The sequence below is a fragment of the Engystomops pustulosus genome, chromosome 2 (assembly GCF_040894005.1).
Source record: "Engystomops pustulosus chromosome 2, aEngPut4.maternal, whole genome shotgun sequence".
Lineage (NCBI taxonomy): Eukaryota > Metazoa > Chordata > Amphibia > Anura > Leptodactylidae > Engystomops > Engystomops pustulosus.
In genome coordinates, this window is record NC_092412.1 from 118,497,250 (window position 1) to 118,522,823 (window position 25,574).

The 25,574-nt window shown below is 43.0% G+C and overlaps 2 protein-coding genes across 5 annotated transcripts in view; both read right to left on the reverse strand.

The window, feature by feature from the left end:
- Positions 1-8,759, reverse strand: part of GTF2I (general transcription factor IIi) — a 57,790-nt gene extending 49,031 nt beyond the window's left edge. The window contains exon 1 of the mRNA XM_072136158.1: positions 8,620-8,759. The gene's annotated coding sequence lies outside the window, so the exon portion shown is untranslated. The remainder of the gene's footprint in view (positions 1-8,619) is intronic.
- A 1,947-nt stretch (positions 8,760-10,706) lies between these two features.
- The window catches only part of GTF2IRD1 (GTF2I repeat domain containing 1), a 73,563-nt gene continuing 58,695 nt past the window's right edge, over positions 10,707-25,574 (reverse strand). For all 4 annotated transcript variants that reach the window (XM_072136164.1, XM_072136162.1, XM_072136161.1 and 1 more), the window contains 5 exons: positions 14,545-14,622; positions 14,249-14,441; positions 13,701-13,741; positions 11,319-11,467; positions 10,707-10,934 (listed from right to left, as the gene is read on the reverse strand). In XM_072136164.1, the coding sequence (XP_071992265.1) occupies positions 10,866-10,934; positions 11,319-11,467; positions 13,701-13,741; positions 14,249-14,441; positions 14,545-14,622 (530 nt within the window). In that variant the 3' untranslated portion in view covers positions 10,707-10,865. The remainder of the gene's footprint in view (positions 10,935-11,318; positions 11,468-13,700; positions 13,742-14,248; positions 14,442-14,544; positions 14,623-25,574) is intronic.

The window sequence follows — 25,574 nt, forward strand, 5'->3', positions numbered from 1 at the left end:
TTCTGGTGGTGGCTGCAACATGGAAGGCCACAGTGTGGCACAATGACAGAGCGCAGAGGTGGTGGCAGCAGCAGGAGGTCAGAGAGTGGCACAAGGACAAATTCTGGTGGTGGCATCAACATGGAAGGCCACAGTGTGGCACAATGGCAGAGTGTGGAGGTGGCGGCAGCAGCAGCAGGAGGTCAGAGTGGCACAATGACAAATTCTGTAGGTGGCAGCAACATGGTAGGCCACAGAGTGGCACAATGACAAATTGTGGAGCAACAGAATAGTGGCCGAGGCAGGTAGTTAGAATCCAGACTCATTTCTCAATGTTTGGGAGAGGCGTCATGGCAGATTTAATCTGATGCATAAGGCATAGGTGTGTTGAAATCCTGGCCGATCCATGCCTCTCCACATTATGGGTTGACAAGCGGGTCACGATGGCCCCCACCGCATTGATCACCCGCTCTGATGCCACACTATTGGCCGGGCAGGACAGCTTCTCCACTGCAAACTCCGCAAGTTGCGGCCACACATCAAGTTTGGCTGCCCAGTAGTCCAGGGGATCCTCTACCTGGGGTGGTAATGTAATGTCCTAATAGGACACCACTTGCTGGTGCAGGGTCTGCTCCATGTTCTGCTGCTGCTGGTGGCGGCTACCCTCCTCACTATGCGGGTGAAGGAAGCTGCTCATTAAGGACTCCAGACTTAAGCTGCTACTGCTCCTAGCCCCCCCCCCCCCCCCATCTCCCAACAGCAGCCGCGGCAATAGTTTGTCCTTGCTGTATAGTGGCACTGAGCCCAGACCACCTAGTAGATCTCTGGCTGAGGGAAATGAACAGGACAGAGGCTGGTTGAGGACAGGTGAGGGCCGCTGACCTACTCCTGGGCCATGCCAACTAAGGTTTTTATCTTTTTTGTTGCTGATTTTTCATCTGCAGTAAATAAGTGATCTCACCAAAACATCACGGATGTATTATGCAACAGACGTGGCGTGGAATATCTCTCTGTGGACAGGGGCGTAACTTGAGGGGGTGCAGAGGGTGCGATCGCAACCGGGTCCAGAAGGTTTAGGGGGCCCATAAGGTGTCACTTTTCAATATGAGAAGTCAGGGGGCCTGGCACAGACTTTGCACTGGGGCCCATCAGCTTCAAGTTACGCCACTGTCTGTGGATCTTTGTTTACATATATGAATGCTGATGAATAAGGAAGCAGGAGATTCCCGCTCATCTGTATGTAGATAATCTGCAGCCATGTTGTCCTTTAGAAAGACCACCACTGCTGGAGGGATTGCACAAAGGAACAAGTAGTTTTTTCATATGACATGGTTGGGAGTTACTACACATCCTACAGACTTCCTGTGGTAATGACTGTTGAATCCTGGTGATTGATTGCCTCAATAACGCATGTGTGGTCACCACTGCAAGAGTGTGGGGGTGGTCGTAGCCAAGTACGGTACATCTCGTTTCTAAGGGACAACTTGGCTACATTTATGAAAAATTATTTTCACACTCAAAAATTCTTTTTATTAACACGCAATTGAAGAAATGTAGCGTATATACTCGAGTATAAGTCGACCCAAGTGAAAGCTGAGACCCCTAATTTTACCACTAAAAACTGGGAAACCTATCGACTCAAGCATAAACTGAGGGTGGGAAATGCATTGGCCACAGCCTCCAGTATATAGCCAGCTGGCCCCCTGTAGTGTATAGTCTGCCAGCCCCTGTAGTATATAGCCCGCCATCCCCCAGTAGTATATAGCCAGCCCCGAGTAGTATATAGCCAGCCAGCCCCTGGTACTATATAACCAGCACCCGGTAGTATATATACAGCCAGCCCCCAGTAGTATACAGCCAGCCCCCAGTAGTAAAAAGACAGCCAGCCCCATGTAGTATACAATCAGCCAGCACCATGTAGTATACATCTAGCCAGCCCTATGTAGTATACAGCCAGCCAGCCCCCAGTACTATACAGCCTGTCAGCCCCCAGTAGTATACACCAGACAGCCCCATAGACTACAGCCAGCCCCCAGTAGTATACAGCCTGCCAGCCCCCAGTAGTATACTCGAGTATAAGCCAAGTTGTTCAGCACAAAAAAATGTGCTGAAAACCCAAACTCGGGTAATACTCAAGTAAAATAAATATTTCAAAACTCACCTTTCCGGCTTCCCCCGCTGCTGGCTATATACTAGGGCAGCGTGCTGGCTATGTACTATGGGGCAGGGTCCGGCAGACTATATACTGGGGAGGCTGTGACCAATGCATTTCCCACCCTCGGCTTATACTCGAGTCAATAGTTTTTCCAGGGTTTTTGTGGTAAAATTAAGGGCCTCGGCTTATACTCGTAAAATATTTTATGCATCCTCTCCTTTTTCTAGGATGTTATTAGCCTTAGAACTTTAGGTGCGATTTTTCTAATTTTCATGAAAATCACCAAAACTCACATTTTGTGGGACAACTCAGCTTTTCAGTGACTTTGAAGGGCCTAAATAATAGTAAAACCCCATAAGTTACCCCACTGTAGAAACTACACTCCTCAACTTATGTAAAACAACTTCTATTAAGTCTATTAACCCCTTAAGAACGCAGTTTTTTTTTCACTCATTGCTCGCTCTCCACCTTCAAAAATCCATAACTTATTCATTTTTCCATGTACAGAGCTGTGCGAGGGCTTATTTTGTGCCTAACAAATTTTACTTTTCCGTGATGTTATTTATTATTCCATGCTGTGTACTGGGAAGCAGGAAAAAAATTCCAAATGTGGAAAAATTGAAAAAAAAAGCAAATGTGTCACGTTCTTGTGGGCTCAGTTTTTACAACTTTATTCCATGCTGTGTACTGGGAAGCAGGAAAAAAATTCCAAATGTGGAAAAAATTTTTAAAAAAGCATATGCGTCACGTTCTTGTGGGCTCAGTTTTTACAACTTTCACTCTTCGCTCCATGTTCCCATGGTGGAACAGGTAAAAAAGTTTAAAAAAAAAGTGTTATTCAATAAAAAAAAGTTTATAAATCAATAAAATTGCCCATTAGCCCCAAAACATATAAAGAGACATGTAACGGTCAAAAAAGTCTAAATCATAACACAAACCCCACATATATAGTATCGCCGCATCTGAATCAATCCGTAGAATAACAGTAAATAATTATTGAACCCACACGATGAACGCCGATGAAATAAAACTGTGATGAGCCCTCCAAAAATTATAATTTTTACCTATTCAATCCCACATAAAATGCAATAAAAAGTGATCACAAAAACATATGTACTCCAGAATGATACTGGCTCAAGTACAACATGTCCCGCAAAAGACAAGCCATCAACCAGCTCCATAGCCAAACAATTAAAAGTGTTATGCCACTTGGAAGACAGCAGTGCAAAAATGATAGATTTTTCCCACATTAGGGTTTTATTTGACAAATTTAGTAAAACGTTAGAAAAAAAAAAAAAAAAAAGATAACATGATTATTAAGCTATATGGTGAACACAAAAAAAAAAAGTTAAAAATCCAGTACAGAATTGATGCTTTTCTACTCCTGCCCTCACAAAAAAGTTCCTAAATTTTCAACAATAGGGGATGCCAACGCCAAAATAGTAACACTGGAAAAAGCATCTCTTCCCACAAAAAAAAAAAAAGCTGCTGTCACATGGCCACAATAACGAAAAAACTAAAATTTTATAGCCTTCAAAAGGGGCCAATGAGGAAACTAAAATCCTGGCAGCTGCGGGGCACTCCTTCCCTTCTGCGTCTTGCTGTGCACCCATAAAACAAGTAACGGACACATGAGGGGGTCTTTGTACTCGGGAGAAATTGCAGAACAAATTGTAAGGTGAGTTTTATCTTTTTATCTTTTGGAAATGTGTACATTTCAGGGCTAAATAAACATATAACCGTCACATTTTGACCATTCAAAATTTTCCTAAAAGAGGTTTCTGATAGATTGAGGGGTGCTGTTACAGGGGAACATTCTTCATAACTGGACCCTCTGCTCTATTATTATATATATTACATATAGTGTAAATGGATACAGTTTATACTGACCACAGTCACTGATATTCTGGGGTGAGATGTCAGTGTGTACTGAGCCATTGGGTCATTAACATATCAAAAGGCTTTGAACAGTAAGAAGCCATTATGAACCAGGTGTGAGATTCCCTGCACCCACTGGGGTCTATCCTAAGAGGGTCTTAGGGTGGGGCTATAAGGGGGTGGGGAGGAACTACACACAGGGATATTTAAGCATAGTAAAAACAGAAATCCATCTCTTCTGTCTCTTGCTTCCTGGCCCCCCCGGAGGAGCAACACTTAAAGGGGTATTCTCGTCTGGGCATTCACATTCAGTTTGATAAATCTGCCATACATAAACATTTCTTCAATTAGAGGTTATTAAAAAAAAATGTTCCTGTGTGAAGATAATTTCTCATAAATGTAGTCATGTTGTCCCTTAGAAACGAGATGGCTTCCGGCCACGTCTGCTGGAGTGATTGCACAAAGAAACAAAAGGTTTTTGTATATGAAATGTCTGGGAGTTACTGCATGTCCCGCAGCCGTCCTGTGGTAATGATCGCTGAATCCAGGAGGTCATGCAGGTCTCAATAGCTCATGTCTGGCCACTGCTGCCAGAGTGTGACGTGGTCGTATCCGAGGAAGCTATATCGTTTCTAAGGGACAGAATGACTACATTTATGAGAAATTATCTTCACACAGGAACATTTTATTTAATAACATCCAATTGAAGAAATGTTTATAAATGGAAGATTAGTTAAACTGAATGTGAATGCCCAGGCGAGAATACCCCTTTAACTAAGGAACCAGGTCATATATTGTGTGTGCTTTCTGTGTATGTATATAACTTTATAAGAGTAATTACAACATAGTACTTATTATAATATAGTAGACTTTATATGTGTACCTATAGATATTCCAGGTGTTATGTGTTTTACCATATATATACATAGCTAAGTGTTTACAGTGAGTGTGTATATATTAGTGTAACTACATGTGCAACCTATAGCCGTATCCCATTCACATGTGGATCTGTGCCCTGCACGTGTAATGGAGGAGTAGATATATAGATGCTATTGTGCATGAGTCTCTATATGTACATGTATATGGTCAGGTACTGGATGTGACTCCTGCTTCAGGATATATCCAGGAGCTGGTGTAGTGTTAGAATGTATTGTATATACCTATACATTACTGGGGGCCAGGAAAAGAGGTTTGTGTGTAGTTGTGTTCTCTATGTATCTTGTATTGTATTTTATGTAGTTACTTTGTCACATGTATGTTGTTAGTAAAGTCTTTTTGTATATAAGTATCTGCGAGGGTTGTATGTTATTCCTGTGATATATGAAGGACTTGAGTAGGTGCTTATGTAAATAGCACAGACTAAGGGGCTGGACAGAACCATTGAAGCCTAGAGGAACTGAGCAAAAACCCAATCCCAAATCCCCTTTATCAGGTGCAGATTTGAAAATGGGTTACTTATATAGGGGGTTTTGATGCTAAATATGTACAATTTAATTCAAAACTGTATTTATTCCCAAAATAGTCAATTCTGGAAATCCGGAAAAGCGATATTCGATTTGTAAGCCGCATGACGTCAGAATAAATATGGGAAATGTTATTCAGCAATTTATTCAGGTGGTAAATCTATCTGCCTGAAAACGTAATGATTTCAAATTTTGAAAATGGCAAATTTTTCCCAAAAAATCATTTTTTTTTTTTTAAATAAACGCAAAACTTATTAGCCGACATTTACCACTAAAATTAAGTACAACATGTGGGGCAAAAAACTATCTCAGAATCGCTTTGATAAGTAACGGTGTTCAAAAGTTATAACCATATAAAGCAACGCAAGTCAGAATCCAAAAAATGGGGCTGAGCCTCAACTACAAAATGGCTGCATCCTTAAGGGGTTAATAGGACGTTTGTTGATGAACATAGTAGTCCCCTGATGAGCCTAATAGGGCGAAACAAGCCTTGTCGGGAATTGGGATTCATACCTTAACTGTGACATGACTTTATGACACAGTACCTATATCCTACCTGTGACGCAAGTAAAACTTATTACCTGACTATACCTGCTGAATAGGTCTGTAATAGGGCCAGCTATTGCAGGGTCAGGCTCCGGTCAGAACTGTGGTTAAATAGGACCACAGATCAGAAGCTAGACTATCAGGGTGTGATAGATTTGTGTCCTATATCAGGGATATTGTAGGGATTTCTTATGACCAACGAGTCAGGAAGACCCAAGCCCACACGGACATCCATCACTCTTCCCTGTATCGCACATTCTATGTACTCCACATGTACTTCCTATCTACTTTTCCTATATTGACTTCTCAGACAGTCACTCACACTGAGGTGAATCATTCTTGATACCTCCCCAAGGAGCTACATAGATGACCCATCTGCGATTCTTGAGATGTAAAAACCTACAGGGTGAGTCCTCTAGATACATATTTACCATATACATGAGGACACGCTGGGCAAGTTCTCATACCTTCATTTATCTCTTTCATTTATAGACTGCTCATCAGTGCCGAGGGACCGAATACGTCTAAAAATACCCCACATACATACCATGTGTAAATATTTGTAAATAAAGCAGCACATATGCTAACGCATGCGTTTTGTATGCAGTGTCGCAATGTTGACAGCAGTCTCTTCTCAGCTGTTGTGATGCGTTTGAAAGCACATGCGTTAACGCTATGTGTGAACGCACCCAAACTGTTTACGTCTCCCAGCAGACATCAGACAAAATGGAATGTGTATGTTTATATTTCTTTGGCTCACATTTACTGTCAATTTAGAAATAAATGTAAATTTGACAAACCCTTCAAGCTAGATTCACCAGATGCATTAGTTTTGAGGCACATTGCAAATGAATCAGAGAAAAATGTGTGTGTTTTGTACTTAGAAAGATGTGTCCATAGGCATTTTGCTTCATTAAGGTGCGGTCACACGTATCACTTTGACTCTGTTTAGAAATGGAATTAAAGCGCACGAGGGCGGTGCCAATACACGACAATGTAATTTTTAAGAGATCAGTTCAATAAGTGGGATTCACCTGTTCAGCTCATGTCATTCACATTGAATGTGTGCCGAAATTGAGCCAAATAATTGGTTTAGTTTTATGGCAGTTAACAGGAGAACTATCCAGAACCAATGTTGAGGCCAAACACTTTCGGCTTTATCTCATATTAAAAATGTTGGTAAAAAGAAAAAGATTGATTATGAAATGACTTATAAGCGGAAAAGGGGCATGGCTTAGGGATCGCATTGTGTCCCTCTTTGACTTCCTTAAAAGTTGGGCGGTATGTCAATATTTCTGATTTCTCAAGAACAATGGGGAAGGGGGGGGGGGAGGTACAGAAAAAATGTCAAGTATGCTGAAATGAGTGGAGTGACACCTTATAAAGGATCGAAAGAGTTAGAAGTGGTGAAAGGTCCTCTTTAACACTTTTTATAGTGTAATTACTGCCTTGACAAATTTTAATACATTTTCAAAAAAATCTTCAGTGAACTATAGAAGAAAAAGAATAGTTTATGTATGTTTACGTATTAATAACAATAGTTAGCCACCTACTTGACTAGATCCATTTTGAAGAGCCATTTTTGAACAATGGTATAGTATAACACACAAAATCTAGATGAAGGTTTGAGAGAGCCATTGTACTGCAATTACACCCAAATCCTGAGCAAGAACATCCATTTACTCCATAGAAAATTTTAGACTTCCACAAAGTGTTGCATATTTGTTCAAGTGTTAAGAGACTAGGAACTGAGGTGTAATACCCTGGCACTGCTGCTATACTATGTGCAGAGACAGCTCCATCCACTGTATAGGTTCCAGTGCTCTGGGGCTTCTGAAACAGTAGATTGGTGTGATGTCCAGATGTGAGATCCCCGCCAATCACATCCTCAGGATAGATCATCAGTATAAAAAAAAATAATGGGGGTGGGGGTGTCAGAAATCCACTTGAATGTACCATCAAATGACATTTCCCCTTATTCAGAATATTGGGTTTTTCATACTTAATTTCCATTTTTTTGAACCATCAAACAATTTATCATTCAAAGTTGCTATACATAGGAGAATCTAGATTGGGCACAGATGGCAGTAAAAAGCAGTTTAATCACATAATGAACACTCGCAAACCAACCATTCTCCTAACAAATTGAGATTTTAGGGTAGCAGCATAAACAGCATCTGTGCCTACAGAAAGCACTTTTCACAAGCTAAAATCCATTTAATTTGCTTGCAAAATATAAAAGTGTTTCATTGGAGAGAACATGCAGCTGTGTAACTAAGCAAAAAAAAAAAAGCATCACCTTTCAATGTTTGCAAGTAGACAAACTGATTTTCTATATCCTTTTCAAAGTTCTTTCATTGTAATGAACATGTAAAGATTCGACAGCAGTGGTGGAGAACCTATGGCACAGGTGCCAGTGGTGGAACTCAGAGCCTTTTCAGTGAGCACTTAGGCTGTTGCTCCAGAGCAGAGTTTGCCAGACAGGATTTAAGGTATCCTTCTGCAGTCCCAGGTAGCCCAGGATGTCCCACGCTTAAAGGGGTTGGCCACTTTTCAATAAATCTGTTCCATTAGACAGGTCTGTGCATATATTTGTACCTGTGTCTTTGCCTCCTGTGAGAGCTTCAGCCTTTCCCTGTTATCCACATGCTGTACTTGCATATACATTCTCAATCCTTCAGCCCGTCTGTCATGGCAGCCTCCAGTGTGTCTATTTTTTCTCCGTCTGTCTCACTAACATACACAGGGAGGTAGGAGGGGAGACCACAGGATGAGTCATAATCTCCTGCTGCAGGTCCCTCCTATTTACCAGTGTGGGATCTTTATTTACATGTCAGAGAGTCTGCACACGGCAATTAACCAAGCATCAGGGATGACAAATGAATTGGTGAGCATTCATGGATTATTATAAAGGCAGTAAAGGTACATAAGCAATTTATGCTAAAGAGTGGCCAACCCTTTAAGATTATTTTAAAGTGAAGCATCCTGGTTTACTTGAGACTGCAGGAAGAGAGAAGGTGTGGACAGGGTTAGGTTATCAGAGCCACTGGAGCTCCTCCTATGGTACATTTGAATCCACCATCTGATAAAGATATTGGTGTCCTTAGGACCATTGAAAGCCGTGGTACAGATTAGATGCATGCTACACAGTGGTAAAGAGCTATCAGGATTGGTGTGAAAATGCAGGTCTTCATAAATGGCTGTGCAAACATATCTCAGTATCCTTTCCTTCTGCTCACTCATGCACACAGTTCAGGGCGTGTGCACTTTTCGGTGTACCACTTTATCACTACTTGGTCCTGAAGGTAAAGTGAGGGCTTTGCCTTATGTACTAAATATGGCTTCTTTCCCATATATAAGTTATTCTTTGCTGAATCTGTTGTAGGATGGATTCCAATACCAATCATGTAAACCAATGACATATGGTTTGCAAAGTGTGAATATAAGCTATTAATGAGCAGCTACAGAGTTTTACGTCATGACAGTTTGTCTGAAACCTTTAGCTGCTTTTTTTATTTCCACCTTGGTGCACTGATAAGGAAATAGTTTTTACCTTCCAGAGTTTTCCAAAGTTATGTGAATATTATAACACTTGACAAGTGGTGACAAACATCTGTATAATACAATATATGGTTGGAAACACACAGGCTGTAATCGCAGCAGGTTAGTTGCAATGGAGTCATCTGCGGTCAACCCTATAGCAATTTACAGTCACAGGCTAGTGGGAAAGATTCATCCACATGCTGTGTAAAAAACTGCGGAAAACTGAATGTCGCTGCAAGTTTAGAATTCAGCATGTTAAAATTTGGTTGTGGATTCAGGGTTAGTATCTCCTTCCCATAATTTATAGAGTTGGAGAAACTCCTTAAATAGGAGATCCAATCACAAAAATAATCCAATAATGTTAAATATATCCTTCTTATTAAGAACATCTAAAAACAATCAGAAACATTCTTTGCATAGAATCCAGTATACTATATGTCCTACAATGCAACCCACATGCAGGTTATGTTACTATGGTGCCAAAATAAAATATGGGCTACTAAAGAATGAGTCAAAGTATATTTATCCATTACATCTTTGCACTTTTCTTATCAGCCCATAAATCATTGTTCTATAGTCCAACCTATAGTTAAAAAACTTATACTCACATTGCTACACAACTGCCGGAGTATATATAGAATCAAATATCTTATCACTTATTGCACCCAGACAGCAAGCTAGGGCACCCCTATGCATGTTTGCTATGAACAGTTCCCCCTGTTTTAATAAGTTACTAATAAAAAGAATATATTAAAAATTTTTGGATTCTTTGACACCTAATATTTTTATGATTAAATCTCCTTCCGCTGCCACAGTGATTCCATACTAAGTGTCCCTGGCCTAAAGATGGTTTATAATAGCCACAATTTTTCCCATGGAGAATTAGTTTTTCGAACTCTCTGCATATTTTGTTTTTGCAGTTTCAGAGTAGACAAATGAGATATAAGATGTTTTAGACAACAAGTTGTATTGATATTTACCACTGCTATTCACAACCACCTCTTTTCTTATGACCAAATGTTTCACAGGAGTCAGTTCTTGCTGTGGCAAATTACCACAGTATTGGTACAGTTAATTATTGGACTCAATTAACAAGAAATTTGCTGTATTCTAAATTATATATTTATATCACCATACACAAATGAGAACAAGGCAACACATTTTATTCCAAAAAAGGCCGTCCTGAATGGCAGAAACATACTGTAAAAATGATTGGAAAAAACTAAAAGGCATTGTTAAATATTGTCATATACATTTTATACAATAATTACATATTTCCATTCTACTTCCATCCAAGTAGACTAGTAGTTAATTTGTCCAGGAATCTGCATATTCACACCCCCGTAGTCCAACATATACATGGGCCATTGCTGTACCAAGGGAAAAGAACACAATATCAGACATGCACTACAAGACAGATTGTTTTAAGAGCATTTTTCATTTCATTTATCATAAATGTAATGGTGTAAAAAATCTAATTTTGGTCCACATCTGTTTTGTACATCGATCTATGCCTTTATGGTGTTGTCACTGAAATTATAATTAACAAAAGGCCTGTTGCTGTCTATTAGATGTATTTGAGAGTATTTTAGGGTGTTGAAGAAAGTTGTGTAGATTGAGCGATATGTTCCTACAGTCCAAAATCATATGTGCAAGGCAGCAGACATATCAGTAAACGTATTAGTATTTGCTGTAAAGTCGGAAACTGTTTGCTGCCACTATCTTTTTTTATTATTTTATAATGCAAGACTTACCACTAGTGACATTGGATGTGCTGTTGAAATAGGTTCTATATTAGAAGAAGAAGAGGAGGAGGAAGATGAAGAGTTTGATGATGTTGAGGATACAGAGTTTCCTTCAGAAATTCGCTTTCTTTTTCTTTTTGGGGTAAGGCCGTCTTTATCTGCACAATAAAATTATATATGGAATGATGACATTGGATAATGAAATGGTCCAATTGACATATAATCACAAAAAAGTTTTAAATTGGTTTTAGAAAGTTAATAGACATATGCAACATCCCTGCCAATGCAAGGCAGAGGAGTTGTTGCGAATAAGTGTGTGTGTTCCCCTAATAGAGAGTCTGATCAGCTCCTCTGCAGGACATTACACATATACAGAGGTAATATAGCAGAGGTAGATTCTGCCTGGATAGATTCTGTCTGGGGCAATCCTCTGCTGGTCATCATTTGGTATGGTATTTGTTACTGTTTTGGTCATCCTATTTATATGTGTCATTGTTTACTGCCTTGTAACCATGCACTATAGTGCATTGGTTCTTTATAAACAACTCTCATGACTGTTTCACCTACCTCGAGGCTATTTGTTCAGCCATTTATTGTACCATGCAGAGTTTTTAATTTATGTTGCTTGTCCAGTAATTGTATCTATTGTTAATGTATTTTTGCACATCATAAAGTATTCTTTGTTTTGCAATCAAATTTCTCTTTTTGGGTGGTACGTCACTCATGTTCAAACTTTTGGTGTATGTTTATTACCTGATTGCGGCTGCTTTGCCTGCCCACAATCAATCAGGCTTATATCTGTTGTGTATTCTGGATAGGCAAAGGTTAAATATTGTTTATTGTTATCATCCAATGATATGCCTCAATGCACTTAATTGTGAACTGGAGTGTGATTGGAGGAGAAGACCACCTGACCAGGGATTAACTAAGTCCTTAGTCAGGGGAGGAGTTAGATCTCTTGGCACCTAGCTTCTGACTGAGAAGCACCACCTCAGAGCTTGTGCTCTGACCACAGGCCTCCCAGGCCTCAGGAGCTCTATAGAGTGTCAGTCCACCTTCAGGGCTAACACTGAACCATTCCAGGATAAAAGCTGAAGCTTCCAACAATTCACACAGCTCCATCCCAGCCTGCCCCTGCATCCAGGCTGGTGAACAAACTCCTGTGGTTCCCTCTCCAAGAGCACTCCCAGTATCATACCTCTGTAAGGAATCCTTGGGCACGTTGCCTGCTGTCGCTGTTGGTTCATATAAAGAACCGTAAGTTATTTTTGCACAACGTTGCCTCCGGCTGGTCCCTGCTACGGCTGTTACATCAAGGGCGCCCCATCCATCTACCAGGGACACACACTACAGACTCTAAGGGCTGCCCCAGGGAGAATCAGTACCACAGCCTCTCCCTCTATTTCATTTCTTGCATACATCCCCTGCCGCAAACCTGCCAGGCTGTAGGACGGCCCTCCGGTCCCCATACCAAGCACCGTGACACTAGCGTGCCTAGGCCACAACTGCCAACCACTCCAGTATTTTTGGGACCCGGCTGCCTCCAGGCCCCAAGAAAAGGCTAGGCCCCGGTGGGGGATGTTGCACATAATACATAAAATATCTTTGAAATCCCCCAGCAGTCAGTATGTATCAGTAGCCAAACAAAACCATATGTGACAGATTTACTGTACTAATAAAATATAAAAGGCTAGACAGAATTGCAAAATTAGAATAGACTGTGAAACTTCTACTTATTCAAGTTGTAAACCATAACTACCAGGGCAGCAGTTATAGTGGTTTCTACCTGGGGCCCAAGGTACTGTACTAGTCGCCATAATCACAAGTATGAATTGTGGAGCATTAATGTATACACTTATGGAGCCTGGAGACCCTCAGACTCCTTTGAGTAATTTTAGCAAATCCTGCCAGAGGGGGCACACAGTAGTATTTCAGTGCACTTGGTTTACAATCCTTCATCCTGGTGGTAGATGTCCTTTCAAGTATAAGTATCTTTTCAAGAGTGGTCAAGAATATAATATTGTAGAGACTAATATAAACTGTGTTATTTTGGAGGTAGACAACTCTAAAAACTATGATAATGTTACATTTAGTTTTGCAACAATCAGAAGTTCAAACAAAAGGGTTTTCCAACCAAATATTAGCTCAATATTTTCTGAAATTGAGTGTGCTGCTGCTACAACCTCCAGTTGGCTTAGCCCGGTTTTAGGGTGGTGACAAGATACACCCAGGAAGTGCAGTGTAGTGGGAATCAAAAGATGTAGTATTGGAGCAGTGAGAAGCATGGAGCAGTAAATACAGTTTTATTATTGTTCCCAGCCCCCCAGCAACCCTCCTTTCAAAATAATTTATGATCCAAGAACTTATGTAGTAAACAATCCTAGAACTTACGTAATTGTGATGGTGGCTCTATACATATCTCTGAAAATGGCCTGTGAAAAAATATAAAATATTACCCTTTTTATTACTTTACAAAAAAAATCAGCAATATAGAATAATCATCACTGGAAAGAATGTTGTTGAGGATAAATTTATTGTAAATTAAATTACACTGGAATAAAACTTGAAGCTAAGAAAATTATTTCAATAGTTGTGTGGTTGCATACTTTAATGAGCCTAGATTCTGCAGTCCAAACACTCTTTAATGAAGTAGCCCTCCGAAAATCCTGCAGACAATGAAATATTCTATTCTCCTATGCTAAAAGAAAACAAAGTCTTAACTCCTAAATATGGCAATTTTCAAACTCATGAATGTGTTCATCTGATTCCAAATGTGTAACTTGCTTGCTCCAATAATGAGACCTATTTTTAGAATCAATAGACTGTCAATGAGGCAGTTTTTGAGTCAGAAAATTAGTGACTCAAATGTAATAGCTGTTACCACCCATAAGATGAGGACTGATAAAACAAAACTAAAGAACAAAAAATAAGGTACTTACTGCAACTGGTTTATTATCACCATATGAATATTTTCCCGTGCTTTCATAATTTTTTCCAGCCGTGTTATGTCATAAGTATTTGGGTTCCTAAATGGTATGTCATTTGGCAGACCAGTGACTTCAATGGAATCAGGATTATCCCTGATTAACTTGTAAGGTACCAGCACTGGGCGGCCCAACCCTAGGGCCTCACCTGCAGGAAAAGAAAAGTCATTGCTGTCATAGTGTTTATAAATAGCTGAAAGGAATGTAATACATCAGGTATAAAAAGAAAAGATACTATAATAATGACTGACCATATTTTTCATTGAAGAACTCTTTTACTTGCTCCCTTAGAATTACTTTTTCTCCTAATCTATTAGCATCTTCATCATCTGAAAGAGTAATACAATCCAGAGTGAGATAAGTGCATAAAGTGGCATATTATAGATTAGTACATAGCGTAAGGGGGCTTGTAAAAAAGCTGGTCTCCACACTGTGACTTTTTTAAGTAAAAAAAACCTGCAGGGAGGACACAGTAACAACTGTCATAGTGACAGTGTTGCTGTTCGGCCGACAGACAAGGAGTCCTTGCATTATATTTCTGTATGATGCAAGGTGTCAGGGTTCAGGATCAGTGGATCCTCTGGACCACCACGGGAGGTGGTACTAGCCGACACCTGTCACCGGAATCTAAGTGGCACCTGGTTTTCACCAGAGCCTTCCACAAAGCGGCATGGTCTTGCTGCGGCAGGGTCGTTCCACAGGTACAACTAGCTCACGGTGTCAGCCGAGGTCGAGGTGCCTTTACGGAAGACAGACTCATGGTCGGGTCCAGGCACAGAGTCGGGGCAGGTGGCAGAGATGCAGTGTCAAGTCCATATCTGGGGTCAGCAACAGGAGGTCCAGGCAGATGGGAACCGGAAGACAGGCACACGGGACACAGGAGCACAGCAATGCGGGAACACGGAGGGACTCTGGGAACACGGGAACACGGAGGGACTCTGGGAACACGGGAACAAGGAGGGACTCTGGGAACACGGGAACAAGGAGGGACTCTGGGAACACGGGAACAAGGAGGGACTCTGGGAACACGGGAACAAGGAGGGACTCTGGGAACACGGAGGGACTCTGGTAACACGGGAACACGGAAGGACTCTGGTAACACGGGAACACGGAGGGACTCTGGTAACACGGGAACACGGAGGGACTCTGGTAACACGGGAACACGGAGGGACTCTGGTAACACGGGAACACGGAGGGACTCTGGTAACACGGGAACACGGAGGGACTCTGGTAACACGGGAACACGGAGGGACTCTGGTAACACGGGAACACGGAGGGACTCTGGTAACACGGGAACACGGAGGGACTCTGGTAACATGGAGGGACTCTGGTAACATGGAAGGACTCTGGTAACACGGGAACAAGGAGGGACTCTGGTAACACGGGGGGACTCTGGTAACACGGGAACACGGAGGGACTCTGGTAACACGGGAACACGGAGGGACTCTGGTAACACGGGAACAAGGAGGGACTCTGGTAACACGGGAACAAGGAGGGACTCTGGTAACACGGGAACAAGGAGGGACTCTGGTAACACGGGAACAAGGAGGGACTCTGGTAACACGGGAACAAGGAGGGACTCTGGTAACACGGGGGGACTCTGGTAACACGGGAACACGGAGGGACTCTGGTAACACGGGAACAAGGAGGGACTCTGGTAACACGGGAACAAGGAGGGACTCTGGTAACACGGGAACAAGGAGGGACTCTGGTAACACGGGAACAAGGAGGGACTCTGGTAACACGGGAACAAGGAGGGACTCTGGTAACACGGGAACAAGGAGGGACTCTGGTAACACGGGAACAAGGAGGGACTCTGGTAACACGGGAACAAGGAGGGACTCTGGTAACACGGGGGGAATCTGTTAACACGGGAACACGGAGGGACTCTGGTAACACGGAGGGACTCTGTTAACACGGGAACACGGAGGGACTCTGGTAACACGGAGGGACTCGGTAGAAGGAACACACTGGAACGCAGGAATACACAGGAACACAGGAATATCGCTGGGGAGCTTTCTCTAAGGCTGTGAGGAACAAAGATCCGGCGGGGAATGCAGGAAGTGGACAGCTTTTATAAAACTCCAGGAAATTGCCAACACCAATTAGCAGTGTGCTGGCCTTTTAAATCTTCGAGCTCTGCCACGCGTGCACCCTAGGTGGCGGGGCAAAGTAAGGCAGTATGGGGGGACGATGGAGGCCGCGGAGGTGCCGGGGACTGGAGCAAGACACGGGTGCACCTCTCGGGTCGCGGGGACACCCGTGACACAAGGACTCCCTTTAAAAGTGCATTGAGTATGGTTTGTAGAATCTGACCAGCACACAGGTACTATTCTATGGACCAAACATGGTTTGTGTGCAGGGGACCTTAAGATGATGGCAATTTAATGAATTAATTTAACCCCTTAGCGCTCCGCGCCGTAGCTGTACTGCGCAGCTTCCCACTATTGGCGCTCAGCGCAGTACAGCTACTGCGCGAGCGCATACTATTTTAGAATTGTCACCACGTCGCGAGACGTGGTGACATCGGGCTGAAATTTGGGTGACAGAGGCAGGAGGAGTTCCTGTCTCCGTCACCCGACCAATCAAATTGGTCCCGCCCGCCGATCGCCGTGATTGGCCAGTCAAACCTGACTGGCCAATTACAGCGATTTTAGGCTAAAAAACGTGCTTTTAGCACTTTCCTCTTCCTCCAGCGGCACCATTTTGGTTTGGTATCGCTGGAGAGAGGAGAGAGCGTTACTGTGTGCACCAAAATACACTTTTACACTATAAATAGTGTTCTGATCCTTATCTGATCCCTATTGTTCCCTACAAATTCCCATCCTATCTGTTTTTTCCTGTGTCCTGTGTGTTCCCTGTGTGATCGCCTTGTGTGATCCCACGTGTCTTCCGTTTTTCCCTGTCTGTCCCTTCTGAACCCAAACGCACTTTTCAGTGCGCTGTGTTAGCGTTGTTCTGCACTGGACGCACTTTTCAGTGCGCCGTGTGAATAGCGCTGCACAGAATCATTAGCAATCTTAGCGGTAGTTAGTTTGTCTTAGGGCAAGCTAGGTGCATTTGTAGCGCCTTTTTGCGCGGTGCACATAGGTTTTTTTTCGGTGCCTGGTAATATTTTTTTCCAGAACGCCGTAGGTGTACCCGTACATAGCTACTTTTTGTGTGTGCCATCTGTGCGGCTGGTCCGTGTGGCTTGGTGTGCATTATCTTTTTTTTTTTGTGTGCTATCTGTGCGGCTTGTCCGTGTAGTTTAGTGCGCATTATTTTTTTTGTGTGCTATCTGTGCGGCTTGTCCGTGTAGTTTAGTGCGCATTATTTTTTGTGTGTGCCATCTGTGCGGCTTGTCCGTGTAGTTTGGTGTGCATTACCTTTTTTTTTGTGTGCTATCTGTGCGGCTTGTCCGTGTAGTTTAGTGCACATTATTTTTTTTGTGTGCTATCTGTGCGGCTTGTCCGTGTAGTTTAGTGCGCATTATTTTTTGTGTGTGCCATCTGTGCGGCTTGTCCGTGTAGTTTGGTGTGCATTACCTTTTTTTTTGTGTGCTATCTGTGCGGCTTGTCCGTGTAGTTTAGTGCGCATTATTTTTTTTGTGTGCTATCTGTGCGGCTTGTCCGTGTAGTTTAGTGCGCATTATTTTTTTTGTGTGCTATCTGTGCGGCTTGTCCGTGTAGTTTAGTGCGCATTATTTTTTGTGTGCCATCTGTGCGGCTGGTCCGTGTGGTTTGGTGTGCATTATCTTTTTTTTTTGTGTGCTATCTGTGCGGCTTGTCCGTGTAGTTTAGTGCACATTATTTTTTGTGTGTGCCATCTGTGCGGCTTGTCCGTGTAGTTTGGTGCGCATTATCTTTTTTTTTTTGTGTGCTATCTGTGCGGCTTGTCCGTGTAGTTTAGTGCACATTATTTTTTGTGTGTGCCATCTGTGCGGCTTGTCCGTGTAGTTTGGTGTGCATTATATTTTTTTTTTGTGTGCCTGCTAGACGGTTTATCCGTGTAGTTTGGTGCACATTATCTAATTTTTCTTGTTCTCTATTTTTTTTTGTGTGCAATGTCTCAGAAGACGTACACCGTGTTGGAGGCATATAACATGCTTGCCTCTGACACCGAGTCAGCTAGTGGGGATGATGGTCCCTTTTACCTATCATCATCCTCCTGCTCATCTTCCAGTGACCTGGAAGGACCCCCAAGAAGGCGCCGTAGGGTTCCAGGGACTTCTGCAATTGAAGTGCCTGGGACTTCTGCAGGAGAAGTGCCTGGGACTTCTGCAGGAGAAGTGCCTGGGACTTCTGCAGGAGAAGTGCCTGGGACTTCTGCAGGAGAAGTTTCTGGGACTTCTGCAGGAGAAGCGTCTGGGGCTTCCACTGACCCCACATGGGTAGCCCCAGATAATTATACCCCTCAGGTCCCTGACTTTTTGGGCCATCCTGGCATTAACTTTGACACGACAGGGCTCAGAGCTGTAGACTTTTTTAAGTTTTTTTTTGATGAGGAGCTGCTAAATATTATTATATTTCAGACAAATCTCTACGCTGCACAACATATTGCCCAAAACCCCACGTCCTTTTATGCACAACCCTACAGGTGGACCCCTGTCACTGCAGCAGAGATGTACAAGTATTGGGGCATAATACTCCTTATGGGGATAGTAAAGAAGCCTTCAATCAGGGACTACTGGAGCACAGATATACTGTACCACACCCCCATGTTCCGCATGGCAATGAGCAGGATGCGCTTTGAAGCCATCCATAAGTTTTTGCACTACACTGACAACACACAGTGCCCACCCAGAGGTGACCCCAGTTATGATCGGTTATTTAAGGTCAGGCCCATATTAGATCATTTTAGTGCCAAGTTTGCCCAGGCATATACTCCCGCCAAACATGTAAGCATAGACGAGTCCCTAGTACAATTCAAAGGGAGACTTCAATTCCGCCAGTACCTGCCCAATAAGAGGGCAAGATATGGTGTGAAAATGTATAAGCTGTGCGAAAGTTCATCAGGGTACACATACAAGTTCAGGGTATATGAAGGGAAGGACTCCTCTATAGTGCCCCCAGAATGCCCCCCCTTCCTGGGTGTTACAGGGAAGATAGTGTGGGATTTAGTGCACCCACTGCTGGACCAGGGCTACCACCTCTACCTGGACAATTTCTACACCAGCACCACCCTGTTCAAGTGCCTCACTTCCAGAAATACTGCGGCATGCGGCACTGTACGCAGAAATCAGAGAGGTCTCCCTAAGTCGCTGCTTGGGCAAAAACTTAAAAGGCACGAAAGCAGGGCACTATGCAGCGACTCTGTATTGTGTGTTAAGTACAAGGACAAGAGAGAGGTCCTTGTATTAACCACAATACATGAGCACACCACCACCCCTGTCCCAGTACGAGGTGCCAGTGCAGAAGCCCCCAAGCCAGACTGTATTTTAGATTATAACAAATACATGGGAGGGGTGGACTTGTCTGACCAGGTGCTTCAGCCGTACAATGCCATGCGGAAGTCGAGGGTGTGGTACAAGAAGCTGGCCGTGCACATCATGCAGATGGCATTGTATAATGCTTATGTGCTGCATCGATATGCCGGCCAGAGGGGAACTTTCCTGGAATTTCAAGAGATGGTAATAAAGTACTTTCTTTTTGGAGACCAGGAAGGGGGGAGTGCTAGCACATCTGGAAGTGAGGCCACATCACGTATTGTACCAGGGCAGCACTTTCCAGGAGTAGTTCCCCAAACAGCCAGCAAGGGAAGGTCACAAAAGAGGTGCAGGGTGTGCTCCAAAAATGGCATTCGGAAGGACACCATTCATCACTGTGAGACATGCCCAGAAAAACCAGGGTTATGTATGAAAGATTGCTTCCGAATTTATCATACATCCCTGGATTTTTAGAGTACCCTGTTGTTACCCTGACGCACAGCTTATACATCATGCCGCACCTTCCCTTCTAAGCCCTGCCATGTGCCCAGCCTCTAGATTACTGTCCCGTATGCTTTACCCGGGAAAACATGCATCATGATTTTTAGGGTGTTTGTCTCCCATGGCAGCAGCTGGGCACAAAATGACATAATAGATATTTTTTACTATGCACTATCCATTTTGCACTTTTTCAGGGGTCCACCTGTGGGGTTAAAATGCTAACTATACCCCTAGATTAATTCATGGAGGGGTGTAGTTTCCAAAATAGGGTCAGTTCTTAGGGGTTTCTACTGTACTGGCCCCTATTGGCATCTACAAATCTTTCATGATGCCAAAAAGAAAAAAAAAAGTACAATGTCTGTGCTCCAACAAGTTATTCCCTTTTGAGCCCTGCCGTGTCACCATCCTACAGATTATTGCCTCCTATGGGGTATTGCCCTAACCGGGGTAACCCGCAGAATGATTTTTGATGTGTTTTTCCCCAGTGGCATGAGTTGGGCAAAATACTTTTGTCACTTCAATGGCATATTTGATAAATTGCAATACAACTGTTTCTCTGCACTACTCACTTTGTATTACATTTGAGCCAGCACCTTAGGGGTTAAAATACTCATACAAGCCTACATACATTCTTTGAGGGGTGCCCTTTCCAAAATGGGTTCACTACTTGGGCTTTCTATTGTACTGGTACCTCGGGGGTACCCCCCATTACCAATCTAGTGAAAACGAAGCTTGAAAACCTAAATTGTGCTTCTTTCTTCCTGACCCCTGCCGTGTGCCCAGCCTGTAAATTATTGGCACATGTGTGGTATTGCCGTACTCAGGACAACCCCCAGAATGATTTTTGGGGTGTTTGTCTAAAGTGGCATGGGTTGGGCACAGTATATGAGGCACAAAAATGACTTTTTTGAGATAAAAACACAATTTTTACTCTGCACCATTTACTTTGCATTCAATTTTGACCAGCGTGTTGGGGGTTAAAATGATCATACAAGCCTACATACATTCTTTGAGGGGTGCCCTTTCCAAAATGGGTTCACTACTTGGGAGTTTCTATTGTACTGGTACCTCGGGGGTACCCCCCCATTACCAATCTAGTGAAAACGAAGCTTGAAAACCTAAATTGTGCTTCTTTCTTCCTGACCCCTGCCGTGTGCCCAGCCTGTAAATTATTGGCACATGTGTGGTATTGCCGTACTCAGGACAACCCCCAGAATGATTTTTGGGGTGTTTGTCTAAAGTGGCATGGGTTGGGCACAGTATATGAGGCACAAAAATGACTTTTTTGAGATAAAAACACAATTTTTACTCTGCACCATTTACTTTGCATTCAATTTTGACCAGCGTGTTGGGGGTTAAAATGATCATACAAGCCTACATACATTCTTTGAGGGGTGCCCTTTCCAAAATGGGTTCACTACTTGGGAGTTTCTATTGTACTGGTACCTCGGGGGTACCCCCCATTACCAATCTAGTGAAAACGAAGCTTGAAAACCTAAATTGTGCTTCTTTCTTCCTGACCCCTGCCGTGTGCCCAGCCTGTAAATTATTGGCACATGTGTGGTATTGCCGTACTCAGGACAACCCCCAGAATGATTTTTGGGGTGTTTGTCTAAAGTGGCATGGGTTGGGCACAGTATATGAGGCACAAAAATGACTTTTTTGAGATAAAAACACAATTTTTACTCTGCACCATTTACTTTGCATTCAATTTTGACCAGCGTGTTGGGGGTTAAAATGATCATACAAGCCTACATACATTCTTTGAGGGGTGCCCTTTCCAAAATGGGTTCACTACTTGGGAGTTTCTATTGTACTGGTACCTCGGGGGTACCCCCCATTACCAATCTAGTGAAAACGAAGCTTGAAAACCTAAATTGTGCTTCTTTCTTCCTGACCCCTGCCGTGTGCCCAGCCTGTAAATTATTGGCACATGTGTGGTATTGCCGTACTCAGGACAACCCGCAGAATGATTTTTGGGGTGTTTGTCTGAAGTGGCATGGGTTGGGCACAGTATATGAGGCACTAAAATGACATTTTTGAGATAAAAACGCAATTTTTACTCTGCACCATTTACTTTGCATTCAATTTTGACCAGCGTGTCGGGGGTTAAAATGCTCACCACAACCACCGATAAATTCTTTGAGGGGTCTAGTTTCCGTAATGGTATAATTTATTGGGGGTTTCTATTGCACTGGCACCTCACGGGCCCTGCCAACATGACATGGCACTCCAAATCCAAACGTGTGAAAACGGAGCTGGAAAATCAAAATTTCACTCCTTCCGTTCTCATCCCTTCTGTGTGCCCAGCCTGTAAATTATTGGCACATGTGTGGTATTGCCGTACTCGGGACAACCCGCAGAATGATTTTTGGGGTGTTTGTCTGAAGTGGCATGGGTTGGGCACAGTATATGAGGCACTAAAATGACATTTTTGAGATAAAAACGCAATTTTTACTCTGCACCATTTACTTTGCATTCAATTTTGACCAGCGTGTCGGGGGTTAAAATGCTCACCACAACCACCGATAAATTCTTTGAGGGGTCTAGTTTCCGTAATGGTATCATTTATTGGGGGTTTCTATTGCACTGGCACCTCACGGGCCCTGCCAACATGACATGGCACTCCAAATCCAAACATGTGAAAACGGAGCTGGAAAATCAAAATTTCACTCCTTCCGTTCTCATCCCTTCTGTGTGCCCAGCCTGTAAATTATTGGCACATGTGTGGTATTGCCGTACTCGGGACAACCCGCAGAATGATTTTTGGGGTGTTTGTCTGAAGTGGCATGGGTTGGGCACAGTATATGAGGCACTAAAATGACATTTTTGAGATAAAAACGCAATTTTTACTCTGCACCATTTACTTTGCATTCAATTTTGACCAGCGTGTCGGGGGTTAAAATGCTCACCACAACCACCGATAAATTCTTTGAGGGGTCTAGTTTCCGTAATGGTATAATTTATTGGGGGTTTCTATTGCACTGGCACCTCACGGGCCCTGCCAACATGACATGGCACTCCAAATCCAAACGTGTGAAAACGGAGCTGGAAAATCAAAATTTCACTCCTTCCGTTCTCATCCCTTCTGTGTGCCCAGCCTGTAAATTATTGGCACATGTGTGGTATTGCCGTACTCGGGACAACCCGCAGAATGATTTTTGGGGTGTTTGTCTGAAGTGGCATGGGTTGGGCACAGTATATGAGGCACTAAAATGACATTTTTGAGATAAAAACGCAATTTTTACTCTGCACCATTTACTTTGCATTCAATTTTGACCAGCGTGTCGGGGGTTAAAATGCTCACCACAACCACCGATAAATTCTTTGAGGGGTCTAGTTTCCGTAATGGTATCATTTATTGGGGGTTTCTATTGCACTGGCACCTCACGGGCCCTGCCAACATGACATGGCACTCCAAATCCAAACATGTGAAAACGGAGCTGGAAAATCAAAATTTCACTCCTTCCGTTTTCATCCCTTCTGTGTGCCCAGTCTGTAAATTATTGGCACATGTGTGGTATTGCTGTACTCAGGACAACCCGCAGAATGATTTTTGGGGTGTTTGTCTAAAGTGGCATGGGTTGGGCACAGTATATGAGGCACTAAAATGACATTTTTGAGATAAAAACGCAATTTTTACTCTGCACCATTTTCTTTGCATTTAATTTTGACCAGCGTGTCGGGGGTTAAAATGCTCACCACAACCACCGATAAATTCTTTGAGGGGTCTAGTTTCCGTAATGGTATCATTTATTGGGGGTTTCTATTGCACTGGCACCTCACGGGCCCTGCCAACATGACATGGCACTCCAAATCCAAACATGTGAAAACGGAGCTGGAAAATCAAAATTTCATTCCTTCCGTTCTCATCCCTTCTGTGTGCCCAGTCTGTAAATTATTGGCACATGTGTGGTATTGCTGTACTCGGGACAACCTGCAGAATGATTTTTGGGGTGTTTGTCTAAAGTGGCACGGGTTGGGCACAGTATATGAGGCACTAAAATGACATTTTTGAGATAAAAACGCAATTTTTACTCTGCACCATTTGCTTTGCATTTAATTTTGACCAGCGTGTCGGGGGTTAAAATGCTCACCACAACCACCGATAAATTCTTTGAGGGGTCTAGTTTCCGTAATGGTATCATTTATTGGGGGTTTCTATTGCACTGGCACCTCACGGGCCCTGCCAACATGACATGGCACTCCAAATCCAAACATGTGAAAACGGAGCTGGAAAATCAAAATTTCATTCCTTCCGTTCTCATCCCTTCTGTGTGCCCAGTCTGTAAATTATTGGCACATGTGTGGTATTGCTGTACTCGGGACAACCTGCAGAATGATTTTTGGGGTGTTTGTCTAAAGTGGCACGGGTTGGGCACATTATATGAGGCACTAAAATGACATTTTTGAGATAAAAACGCAATTTTTACTCTGCACCATTTGCTTTGCATTTAATTTTGACCAGCGTGTCGGGGGTTAAAATGCTCACCACAAACACCGATAAATTCTTTGAGGGGTCTAGTTTCCGTAATGGTATCATTTATTGGGGGTTTCTATTGCACTGGCACCTCACGGGCCCTGCCAACATGACATGGCACTCCAAATCCAAACATGTGAAAACGGAGCTGGAAAATCAAAATTTCATTCCTTCCGTTCTCATCCCTTCTGTGTGCCCAGTCTGTAAATTATTGGCACATGTGTGGTATTGCTGTACTCGGGACAACCTGCAGAATGATTTTTGGGGTGTTTGTCTAAAGTGGCACGGGTTGGGCACAGTATATGAGGCACTAAAATGACATTTTTGAGATAAAAACGCAATTTTTACTCTGCACCATTTGCTTTGCATTTAATTTTGACCAGCGTGTCGGGGGTTAAAATGCTCACCACAACCACCGATAAATTCTTTGAGGGGTCTAGTTTCCGTAATGGTATCATTTATTGGGGGTTTCTATTGCACTGGCACCTCACGGGCCCTGCCAACATGACATGGCACTCCAAATCCAAACATGTGAAAACGGAGCTGGAAAATCAAAATTTCATTCCTTCCGTTCTCATCCCTTCTGTGTGCCCAGTCTGTAAATTATTGGCACATGTGTGGTATTGCTGTACTCGGGACAACCTGCAGAATGATTTTTGGGGTGTTTGTCTAAAGTGGCACGGGTTGGGCACAGTATATGAGGCACTAAAATGACATTTTTGAGATAAAAACGCAATTTTTACTCTGCACCATTTGCTTTGCATTTAATTTTGACCAGCGTGTCGGGGGTTAAAATGCTCACCACAACCACCGATAAATTCTTTGAGGGGTCTAGTTTCCGTAATGGTATCATTTATTGGGGGTTTCTATTGCACTGGCACCTCACGGGCCCT